At 38.6% G+C, this 12891-nt stretch overlaps 1 protein-coding gene across 1 annotated transcript in view; it reads right to left on the bottom strand.

Moving 5' to 3' along the window:
* The window catches only part of LOC108873537 (receptor-type tyrosine-protein phosphatase gamma-like), a 408789-nt gene that overhangs the window by 67326 nt on the left and 328572 nt on the right, over nucleotides 1-12891 (bottom strand). The window contains 1 exon segment of the mRNA XM_051074772.1: nucleotides 8297-8454. Coding sequence (XP_050930729.1) covers nucleotides 8297-8454 — 158 coding nt within the window.

The raw sequence follows: 12891 nt of genomic DNA, 5'->3' as shown, positions 1-12891 counted from the left end.
CAAATTAAATAATTTGTTGTATGAGCTTCAGGCATTCTATTTAGGTCTATGTTGCAGCATGTGTGTAACATAAATTTGAAAGTGCAACTCCAGTTAATAGCTTTGGCAATGAGACAGTTGTAGCAAATAGCAAAGTTAGAAGAGCTATCCATCGATTAATTGACATTATCTCTACCGCTTACCCTTAACTTTAGAACACTAGCGTTGGGTGATTTCCACCCACGCAACTGTGGTCACATGATTTTCACTGTATTGCCGCTGTCTGAGTTGCATGGGTCCTTGGGTAGCTTCAGGGTGCTCAGTGATATTGTTGAAGGTAGGCGTGTTTCCCTGCTCCCATCCCTGGTTTTTTCAACAGGCGCATGTTCAGGTGATTTTCACCCGACTTTAATGATTGAGAGTAAAATATTTTTCAGTTGGATTTTACCCTACATTAGTGTTTGTGTATTAAATCAAGGGTAGCAACGTTCAGGCCTGGCATATTTATTGCCCCATATCATGTTCAGTTATCATCCTGTCGTAGACTTGATGACTGTGGCATGCCAACAAATGAATAAAACATGGCTAAAGTTTGTTCACGTTGGCATTCTTTTGCTATGCAGATTTCTTCTTTGATGCTAGAACTAAGTCATCTAGCTAGCTACAGGTGAAGTTGTAGTGATATCAACATAACTTGCAACAGCCAACTTTAGTTATGGGTATGAATAAATATCACTTAGTGATCATTTCCAAGGGAATTCATATGGTTAAAAAGCTATTTTATAGTCAGCTGGTCATTTCCCCCCTCTCAAAAAATGACATTTTTTGTTTATCTCTCCCACAGTTGTCAGTAATGCAGGGAGCTCACATGTCCCAAGAACAGTTGGACCAAAGAACAAGTTCCCAGCTCCATTATTTATTTATTTTTAGGAATTTTTCATTAATGATCCCCCAGTTTTTCACTAATTTTAGAGCCTTTTTATAGGGTCCCCCCATGATACCTTTTTTTTCATTTTATGAGACATTGTATAGATAGGAATAAAAGAAGAGTAGTTCAATTTGGCATGTATGTTAGTGTTCTAGGGTTAAGGGGGGCTGGAGCCTATCCCAGCTGACACTGGGTGAGAGGAGGGGTGTACCCTGGACAGATCACCAGTCTATCACAGGGCCAACATATAGAGACAAAAAACCATTCACACTCACATTCACACCTACAGGCAATTTAAAATCACCAATTAACCTGTGTGTCTTTGGACTGTAGGAGGATACCCACATAGGAGCAGGGAGAATGTGCAAACTCCTGTGAGCTGTGAGGCGACAGTGCTAACCACTGCACCGCAGTTAGAAGAGCCTTTGATGTTATTTCAGTTCATGCTTATGGAACTAGACAGAACAAGAGCAGTGGACTGGACAAAAACTGTATTTTATCCAACACTGAACCAAAGAAATACTACCTCCTGAGAATGCTAAACCATCATCTGAAACTTCTATTATAGGTATGAGTCAGTTTATTGCTTGTCTTTATAAACTGGCATAAGCTGCAGTTGCACATAAATGATCTCTTGCAGAGGATGTCCATGACTACGGCAGTGTTACTTAATTGTATAAATTTGAAAACTCAAGTGTTTGAGTGAACATGAACTGAGGAACTGAATGTGAAAAGGTTTAACTGTTACAAAGACATGGCAAAGGGCAACAGGACAACTTAAAAAAAAAAAAAAAAAAAAAGAATTGCCATACAAGTGTTTCCTATCAGTTTTTACAATAGTAAAATAGTAGTAGTAATATAATATTAGAACAATAGCCAAAGGTCCACCTTTAAATGATTACATATTTAAAACATTATGACTTCCCAAAACCAAGACTGAACAGTGGATTCTGTTAAATCCTTTAAAAAGTATCTAAAAGATAATTTTTGTGCCATATTTCACCCAGATTTAATCCCATCACCAAATCTGTTCTTACTGAAGAGGCATTTGGCAAACTAGCAACTTTAAATCTTTTGTCAGACTTCAAGAAGAAGAAACCCATATGGGAGCATCTTAGCTGCTTTCAATAAATACTGGCATGTCAGGTGGGGAATCATAAAAAAATCCCACATGTTCCACTTGCACTTGTTACTACGAGATGGATCTCATCTGTACTGCCCACTTGGCAGCTCATATTTAGGGTGACTATGATGTGAGACCAGCAAGACATAAGCAATCTAAGCCAGGTTGGTAACATCTAAGACACAGTGAGCCTCTCTCACTCTCATACACATACACAAGTTAGGAGGACAAATACAAGCATGGCAAGCTAACATGTCTGTTTGAAAGGAAAGCATTTTAGGTGACTTGTTGTGTAAGAGCCTGAGCATCGATCCACTTTAAAAGCAGGCCCAAAGCAACGGCTGTCTCCCGCTGACCTATTTCAACTGAACAAAAGACTTGCAAAAAGAGGAGAGAGAAATAAAATACAAAGAGGCAGAGAGAGACAATAACTGGAGTCACCATCAGAGATGATTCTCTTTCCAACCTCCTCCTTTTATCTTTCTCCATGATTTTCTCTGGAGAGTTGCAAAGCAAAAAAAGACAGAAAACAAAAGGACTTCAAACGAGGCTTTCAAACATGTTGAGATGGACTGACTAATGGTCAGAAAGCAACAACCATAGAACGAAAAAGATGAGTGATGGCCTTGTTTCTTACTTCCTTGTTGATTCTTAATTGATTAATTTCCCCATTTGGTAGTCTGTTGGTCTTTGCATCATTTCCTGTGGCTTGAATTTGAATTCTTGATTTTTTATCCTTTACTTTTAAGAAAAAATACACTGAGAAATGAGAATTGAGTCATAGTTTTGGCCAATATTCACTCTCCTTTAGCTCTAAATTTGCTTTCTACTGTGTTCTAAGTGAAATATCTGGTTCTTACACTGCTGAATGTTCTCTAGCTAGTTGCTGACTGTTTCTCTGTCATTCAGTGAATACAGTGTACATTGAAGCTTTTTCCTTGAAAACAGCTGCCTGCTGCTTCTGAAGACAACTCTAATGGAGCAATGAGAGTGAATCAAAACAGTATATTTACAGACCGGAAAGCCAAACAATGAGCTGGGATTTACTTGTTACAGAGCTTTGTAAAGCTGAGAGGAGCCACAAATGTTTGATGCATTCTCTGTAAGTTCATCACTATGACCCCTTTCAAATTGTTACATGGTTTTCCCATTTTTATTTGATATACTGTCTCTCTAAAATATCAGTTACAGGTGGTTCAAGTACTCAGGGAATGTGGCATTCTCTCTTCATCTCTGTATTTCTTGTTTTCTTTGTAATTCACCACTGGCAAACCCAGAAAACCTGACCTCTACACTTGTGGTTTTATGATGTGCCACAACAAAGTCACACAACAAATGTTAGTCCCATCCCATTTCAGGTTCTGTCTCCTTTAAATTACCTTACCCACCTTTGTGATTTTGCTCCTTTTCAGTAACACACAATCAGTGAAACAATTTCCACAGGAAACTTTATGCTAAGCAGAGAAGTTCATTGTAGATGTAGATGTAGGTCCAACTTAAACCTGCAATAACTGATGTTTTGGGGGCAGATGAGGACTGAAAGCTCAGCTGAACCTGCACCTCCACAAACACTACATTCAGGTGCTTCTCGTCATTTGAAAGTTAACAGTTTACCTGCAGGAAGTTGTCCTGGCCAAATGTCAACAATGTGTGTTGAATTTATTTATTTTTCCGCAGTTAGACTGTAGAATGGTGTGTCCTCAAACAGTCCTGTTTGTGAGTAGTTCTTTCTGAATTGTCGTGGGTGTATGAAAATTCAGTTAACAGAAAAATATCTAAACTTCCTTAGATAATTAAAATTGATCTTAGTCACACAACTTAAGGAGAATTAATTGAGTTGTGAAATATATTACTGTCAAATAATTTATGCTATGGTTACTATATACAGTGTGTGATTTTATACAGCATGCAGGAATCGCAGAATCAGAGCTGTGATATGTAATCCAGCAGGTTCTGCATCGATAAGAGTCTGTTCTGCTATTCCAGCTGCCCCTTTTACACAGACGTCTATTTGACTACCCCCGTGCAGCTTAACCTTGGTTTATGCTTCTGTGGATCAAAGTACAGCCTTAGCTGTAGCCTACACAAGTGGCCTATGCTGTTGTGAGCATTTGTACATTGGTATGTCTGTGTCACACACTTATACCACCAAAACACTAACTGCTGATGGTGCTTCTGTGCCCCTGTGTTGAGTTTCTTGATGTACTTCATGTTGGAGCTGGAACTAATAAATGTTGAACAACAGTTACTTTTACTGAAGTTAGAGAAGAGAGAAAAGACGTTGGAGGAGGTGATGTGTAGGACCACTGTACTGACTGAGGCAGATAGGAGGGGGAGTTTTTTGTTCCTGTCCGGCCACTGAGAGACATATATGAACTGGTATGAACCCAGTGCAGTAGCCCGCCCCCTGTCCTCCTCCATACCTTTTATACAGAATGGAGACACAGAATATCGACGTAATATTCCTGCCTGGAAAACACAATGTAAAAAGTGCTTCTGTCTCACCACTTTCACTGGTATTGTCAGTGGGAGTATTTTTCAAAATGAAGGCCCTATTTCACATAATGTTCCTTTGTTGCAGAACAAAACACCAAAAACAAACAAACAACAACAACAAAAAAAAACCGTAATTTACATATGAATTCAGATTCTTTTCTCTGTGACTCCAAATTGAGTTTAGCTGCATTCTCTACTTTGATTATCCTTGAGATGTTTCTTATACTTGAACTTGACGTAAGTCGGGCAAGGAGAAATTGCAACATTTTTTAAGGGTCTGAGGGTCAGAAAAAATGGTAATTATTATTATTATTATTTTTTTTAACAGTGGGTTGATATCAATGGTGCTTGTGTGGGCACTATATTGATGTCTGCAAATCTGTTATTGTTGCCAGAGCTCAAACACTAAACAAACTCAGTAACAACTCCACTGACATACAAAGATGTTTTAGTCTCAGCAGCCAGAGAGAGGCACACACTGAACAACTTGGACAACACACTGGATGACAGGTTGACTCTGATTGGAGTTGCATCATAGAAAACCCCTGAAAGTGTGGAACAACACAAACTCCTGCATGTCTCTACACAAAAACAAAAACAGACATTAATCAAAAACATTTTTTGCTAATTTCCCTTGTGTGGAAAAGGGAAAACAACTGACAAATGTTTAAGTTCAGTAGGTGGATAAAATGAGAACAAGACTGTGCAGAATAACCTGGGTCCACCACATCTTTGATTTGTTCACTCATTCAAATCTGGTGTTGGGCTCATTGGTAGCTTTTTCGTCTGGGTTGAGAAACGACTGACCAACCAGGTTACGCAAAAATTAAGAGTGGTCACAACATCTTCCTACATCTCGACTTAGCTACATTGTCACATCCACAACTTACATAAATACCATCTATTTAATTGACATAGCTCTTCAATTAATGAGAAAAATCTACAGTTAAATGCTCTTAGCAACCAATACCACATCTTCTGATTTGACTGAAATGAGATCAGTTGTGGTACCAAAATCAGGACAGAAAATGAATCATTTGGATAATATCTTAATCATCTTTAAAAAATATCAGACAATCTGTATTTCTGTCCTCTGTGGTGTGAGGATTTACAACTTCTCTTTTTCATATCAACTGTTAATGAAATCTGTTTGGGTTTTTGACTGTTGGTCAGGCTAAGTATGCAATTGGAAGACATCCCTTTAGGCCTTCAGGCTCTGAGAACATGTGGGTATTTAGAGTTTTGTTACATGTTTTGTTGAAATATTGATCTGTACTTGAAATGTTTGAAAGTTGCAGGCCTAGTTCTTACTGGTTTCTGTGAGTCTTGGTAAGACTGTGTAGGAGTGAGTCAGTACATTTTTGTTTGGTTAAAGACCCTCACCTTCTCTTTGGGTTTCTGTCTCTCTGTCTCTGCTGCCTTCTTCATCATTCTACTACCACCTCATCAGTCTTTGTAACATGCCCTAAATACCTGCTTTACATTGACCTGTTCCTCTAACTTCAAGGTGGAGAAACCAATACTTCATCCACATTTGGCTTGCTCCACTGCTCCTCCTAAGCAAACTCATTTGGTCTCATTAGGGGACGAGTCTGCCAAATGTTCTTCAGACTGGGGAAGGAGGATGACAGCAAAATACTTTTTCAACAGATCTTTATTCTGAAACACTGAACACACTGGAGCTAAAGAGTTTAAAAGTTTGGGGGATTTGAGATATTTTCAGTTTCTCAGAAAAAAGCGTTATATTAGTATAACAGGCTTCCATATTTAATTGTCTGGGAGAAGTCAGTCCTGCTACTGTGGCAAATGCTTCTGAGTATCAAAAACACATAATTTGTCATTTCTACAAGATGAAATTTTGTATACTGCTTGCCATTAAGAATAGGTGGTAAAGATAATGGATGGAAGAATTATAATCAGAAAGCCCTGACCTGTTGATCTCTGATATCACTGGTTTTGACACATTGTTTAGGAACACACCTTTTTGATAAGATTATACCTGGAGGTCTAATTAAAACAATATGCAAAAATAGTAATAGTAATAACATTCATGTGCAGTACTTACAGGGTCATAGTCAGTTTGTCTGTTAAAATGTAAGAATATTGTGCATTAATCCATATACAGTGCAAACCCATTTACATCTCTTCAACTTATTCCTGAGTTTGCTTCACTCTTTTGGTTTATTGAGAGTCTAAATAGATCTGAAAGGTGTTCTTGTTTGCTTTCCATGTGATGACTTGGCTTCATTGGCAGGATGACAGGGTTGTAAACACACTGCTGGCTGACTTCAGGCTTTTTTCTTCCCCATATTTAAATCACTGTAGACAAAGCTGTCTATCACTGCGCCTACTTAATATTGTGTTAAACTTGAACTTCCTCTGCTGTATTTACATGCATAAGCTTCTGGATGGTAATTTATTTATTTATTTTTCAATCTCAGGGTGTCGGCAGCAGCAGGTGGTCTGTTCTGACAATTCACAGATTTTTCCTTATGATGCTGTAAGATATTATTTCAGGCATACACTTACTCTAAAGAAGAAACCAAACAGATTTATTGATGAAAAATGATATTTACCCAGGAGCTGGTTTACGCATTTCACTGGAAGGTTTGTGACTACTAGCAGGTTGTGCTGTGGCAACCATTGCTGTGGCTGGTTATGTCAGAAGCAAAATGAATAAAGAAAACTATGTTTTCTGTGAGATTATATTAAACTACTAAAATAACTTCCTACATTTTAAACAGTCTGGTCAGCACTGTGAAAACTGTGGGTCAACAATGCAAATTTATATGTCAGCTTCATCAAAGTTGAACTTTGATGAGTCAATCTCAAATTAAACATTCTTTTGTTGTTTATTTTAACATAAATTAAACACTTTACATCCAGTATATTACCAGTTTGTTACAAGGTGAATAATAAACCAAACAAGTTAATAAAAGTATGAGACCTGATTTTGTCAGTCAGTGGTGTAGGAAATTACTGCCTTCTGCATTTTGGGAAATTTAATTACAATAGACACAAGTGCAATATGACAGAATGGTGATGGAGGGAATAATCTACAGTGGCAGAAGGTCCTGGCTGGAACTGTGCAATCACCAGATGTTAATATATGGTACTTTGGAGGAAGATTCCAAATCTTTTAAAACCGGACTCTTAATTTAATAGGTGAATTAGTGAGATGACTGTTATTGAAAGAAAGACCTTTCAAAGAAATGGTTGCCCCATAAAGACAGTTTTCTCCAGAGTTAAAACACTGTTGGTGGTGTTGGTAGAGTAAAACCAGCAGGTGTTGACTGGGAGGTGGTGCAATACACAATAGCCAACAAATCCCAGACACACAGCTAACAAGAGTGGTCATACAGTTGACAGGTTGTAAAAAAACCCAATTGTGTTCTGTCCTGTAAAGAGTTTGACCTCAAATAAGGGCTCTCATATAATCAAAAAATCAAGATTGAACAAATTTGAAATAACCTGCAATTTTTTCAAATTAATTCAAAGTTGCAGATGCAAGATTCTGGCAAGGGGCCTGCTGAGGCTGAGTGTGCAGTAATAATATGCAGTCAAATGAGGCTATACACTTGGTGCTACTCCATGTGCTAATAGAGACTACAGCTTACATTTCAAACAGGTCGTTGCAGTTCATTTATCTATTTATTTTTTGCCTTTTGAATTTCCTTTGTGATATCTGGTGGGCCATGTTTTAATATGGCTTCTACCAATACAACCCATTTATGTGAACTCTACCTTTTTGTGTTATGTGTGTTTCTCACCTGTTTGTATGAGACGTAGATAGGCCTACTGAAGATGATCCACTCTACCACCTTACTGCAGGGCGGAGTTGTCAGAGAGCCGGTGTAGCGATAATAACTTCCCAGAGAGGATGGCAGCAGGTCCTTCAGTACAAATGGCTCCAGGAAAGTCTCTTTTTCTATATGAGAGAGGGCAGGACAGAGTGTTCAGATCAATACAACATGATCTACACAACACTCCTTATTTCACTGCAAACTATGGTGACTGGGCTTTCTGGAGCTGACCCAAGTGCTACTGTTTCACAGCCTTTAGGCTGATGCTATTGATTTCATTTGCATTGTGCCTGCCTTGTTCAATGTCTGCCTATTGACAGACATAATTGCACTGAACACCTATAATTATACCTTTCTTGTTGTTGGACGGCATACACAATATAATCAACGAAAAAACATCACATTTCCAAACCCAAATGTTGACACAGTAGAATTATTCAACAATGTGTGCTGCTGACAAAAATTATAGCTGATACTAACCACAGTGTGGTCAGTAGTGAAATGATAAATTAGGCTTCAAGCAAGAAATTCAGCTTTTACAGTGAGAACAGTCAATTACAGTTCATTAGCTTAGTTACTGTTTGCTCCGAGTGGCTGTCCTTGAGCTCCCATTGACCTTATTTTATGGTGGACATTAGTAGCAGTTTTAACAAGATGTTGCGTTTGCATTGTGTTATCAGACTTGAACTGTTCAGCCGCATCATGCAACAAGTTTGGCTATTTGTCACATCTCTGAGTGTGTCAAATCTGCATCTGTGGGTGACGTGTTACAGATAGATACTCACGGGCCAGTGAGCAGGGAGAAAAGGACAAAGCAATACAAGAGAAAGAGAGTGTAGGAAGTGTGTTTTTGGCAGCCTGGCAAACTACCAGACAATAACGAATGATAAATAAAGAAAAATATGTCTTTGAGTCAAGTTGAGTACATTTATTTATAAAGCCCAAATTCAAAAATCGGAAATTTGATAAAGAATGATTAAGTTTGTTGGTAAATTTGACAGTAATTTGAAAGCTATCTCCTAATAACAGTACTGAACGTACAAAGCTGATGATCACATCTACAGCTACCATGTTACAACCAGTAACAGGACTATGGGCCAACACAATGACTAGCTGACCATCTGCACCATCCTTCCTACTTCACATCTATGCTGACATCTGAGTAATTGCATTTGCTCAAAATAAATGTGGGTCTCAGGTGTGGTTGATGCAGGGACATCATCTCTAAAGCTGCATTTACTTTTTCACTTAAGGGCAGTGAAGCTGGGAACACAATGTTGGATATACACAGATGTTAGCAAATAACTGCCTGTTTATGTACCCCCCTTTATGTAAACACTGACTGTTGCAGTTAGTGTGTTGTATATGAGTAAAGCTCAAAGCAGAAACTGCAAAATGAGTGTTCTGTTGGACTCACCAGAGGAAGACACCTGTGTTCTGGCTAATATTTTCTGATGGCATCTTGCATTATGTTTTAATATTTGAATTACCTTGTACAACTTGAAACTTTTCATACGGTGGTCACATTAAAATTGAATATCTGGCAGTTTTCAGAATGTAGCAGGTGCTGTAATAAAAATCCTCTGATGAGAGAAAACAACTAAAAAATACTTTAATAATTTTCATCATCAACACCTGATCACTCATCTGCCTTGGTACACTTGTGGAAAGAAAAGGCTTTGTAGACGAGGAGAGGGGATAGAGGAGAGGAAGGAGAGCGTGTGACAGAAGGAGTTGTCACCAGAGGAGAGAAGAGGGAGGAAGTGAATTGTGAAGCAAAGAGGAAGGAGGGGAAAGAGGGGCTGAGAAAATAAAAATAAAAATACAACAACAAAGGGGACAGGAATGATGATAAGAGATGAAAAGAAGGGGAGGAGGAGAAGACATTCGATCCATCTGTTCCGATGAAAACATGTGAGGTAGGAGGGTGACAGGAATGGAAATAAAGGGTGAGAGAGTGTCTGTGACTAGGGGCTGATGCGTGCAGCAGGGCGGGTCACTTGACAGGGATGGTGACGGGTGGAGGGAAAAATGCACTGTCTTTATGGGTGACATATAGAACTCCCTCTCTCTCCTCTCCTCTTCTTCCTCTTCACCCCCTCACTGACAAGCCCTGTCTTCCACTGCCTCCCCAATGCCAAGTTCAGGGAGATATTTTCAGCCCTGTCGAATCCGACAGAGTGAGCTGGGGAAGGAGGAAGAGTCAGAGACAGGAAGGGGTGGGGGAGGTTGCTGCCAGGGATGGAGCTGAGGATGGGGGAATACTTAGGGAATGAAGAATGACGGACAAGGCTACTTATTTATTTTATACATTTGACTTTGTACTCTCAAGAACTGAACACACGTTTTTGGAATATCTCACTTCAAACACAAACCTCAGGAAACAGCATGAGACGTACATGTAATGCTCTTGTATGCTTTACGCCATATGCAAATAATGCTTGAAAGAGGAAAACAGTGAAGATTTAGTGTGGTGAGGAGGAATGTGTAATGACAGTTTGCGGATCCTTTTCTCTTCCACCAGCACCAGTGGTTATGGCAGTACCAGCAACAGTGCAGAGGGCCTAAGAAAGTCTAACATTAGTTGGAGCTGTTAGGCTGTCATCACACGGCGAGTATTTTAAGCTCCAAGCCTCCGGCAAGGCATCAGAACAGCTGTCCATTCATCTAGTCGTCCCTCAGTGTCCTCAGTTAGTAACATATGTCTTAATATTTCATTCCACAGCGTGGGGAAAGCACACACACTTAGCACAAAGTCACATTCTAGAGGCACCCAAGGACTGCAGGAGCGTGTAGTGCCAATATTGGTCCAAAACTGTGCCATAACTGTTTTATCTTGATTAGGTTTGTTATTGATAGCTTTGTGACAAAACCTTCCTTAAACTTAAGTGTTGCTAATTTAGAAGCAATCCCGTGCTCCATCTGTCAAATTTAATAAAAATGCTCAAATTTTGTAGGTTTTCAAATAGGAAAGAGACAGATGTAGTTTTGTGATATTCAGAGAGTATCAAATTCTAATTGAAAGAAATGAAAGCAGCAACAGAAGAGTGAGATTTGTTGTATGAGAATATTTTCAGTTCAGTTTATTCAGTATGATCTTGTAAAACGTAGCACTTGTGAGTGGCATCTGTTCCACTGCAATAACACTTCATCAGTGATGATTTCATTGGTGCGTAATGTTCTTAACAAAAAAGTAACCTCTGAATCCCTAAACACTTCGATGATTTTTTTTTCTTCAATGAAAATTCCTAATATTGCTAATTTAATCCTTAGATCACAGAGGTACTACCATTGTAATATTTGTTCCGCATCATAGAAAAATGTTTGTCATACATAAACTGAGTGAGGCAGAGGCATACAAATATATTGCCTGCTTATACATCCCATTTTGCTCTTTCTTTTTTGGTTCTCGCTGCATTTATACTCATTTGACCAGCAGAGATAGAGAGAAAATGAGAAATGTTTGGACATTTATTTCACATTAGCAAATGATTTCCAAAATCAATGGTTCTGAAAGGTTCAGAGAGTTTTTTTTCCCGCTGTCACTAGAGCAAACACTCCCATGCGATACTGACCTGCCCTGCACCACATATGGCCAACACTTACAACCAGTGCTGAGCACATTATTTGCATTCTGCATTATATATGTTCATAAAATTGCTTAAGCAGAGAGTGCCCAGCCTGCCTAGGTAGTTTGATGACAACATACACCAAATACAGTGTTATTAAATTAATTAATTATTATTAAAACAACATGTAGTTCCTTTATTTGACCTTATCTGGGGGTGGGGTGGGGGTGCATGGCTGAATATGATTAATATTCTATATCAAACAGCAACTGTTAGCAGCCAAAAATAAGCACGGGTGTCAGAATGAATTAGATGTTTGTTTGCCTCTGGGTAACCATGAGTAATGTTAAGTATCTATGATGAAAGAGTGTAAATCCAGTACAGTCAGAACTGCTGCTTCCTTAATTTCTGAACTCCCGAACAGTGCTGCAGTATGGAGAAAGTGGGTGTTAGAGGGTCAGTGAGAGGTTTTTTAAAAAAGATATTTCAGTACAAAATCCCGGAATGTTCGGGGGTAGTTTCAAGAATAGAAGAACCAGGGACTCATTTATCTGCACTGCAATTAGATTGCTTCATTTGCACATGAAATGAGGTGGCATTTTATGCAAGGATGAGAACTTTGTATTTTGCAGTGATATGTGAATTTGTAATGCAAAACATGGAGCTAGTGACTCCCTCTCCAGTCTTATCAACAGGTGGTAAATGTTGGGATTTATTGTGTGGATTTGTTAGGATTTTATGTTAAGTTTTTTAAATCGTGTTTTCCTGTTGTAAACCCTTTGACAATAATGTCTGACTTAGTTGGAGTTGTTTATGGGCATGAACAATACCTCTCAGTGTTATAATATTATTACAATATTTCTCTCACAAGATTGTTTGACCTTTTTACTTTATAAAACATTGGAAATGATATATTTTGATGTACAAATTAATTAACCCTTTTTATGTCTTATCTTATATATAGATGTGCCTTAATTGTTGGATTACAAGAGC

The sequence above is a fragment of the Lates calcarifer genome, linkage group LG12 (genome assembly GCF_001640805.2).
Source record: "Lates calcarifer isolate ASB-BC8 linkage group LG12, TLL_Latcal_v3, whole genome shotgun sequence".
Classification (NCBI taxonomy): Eukaryota; Metazoa; Chordata; class Actinopteri; family Centropomidae; genus Lates; species Lates calcarifer.
This window is presented reverse-complemented; position numbering and strand designations above follow the sequence as displayed.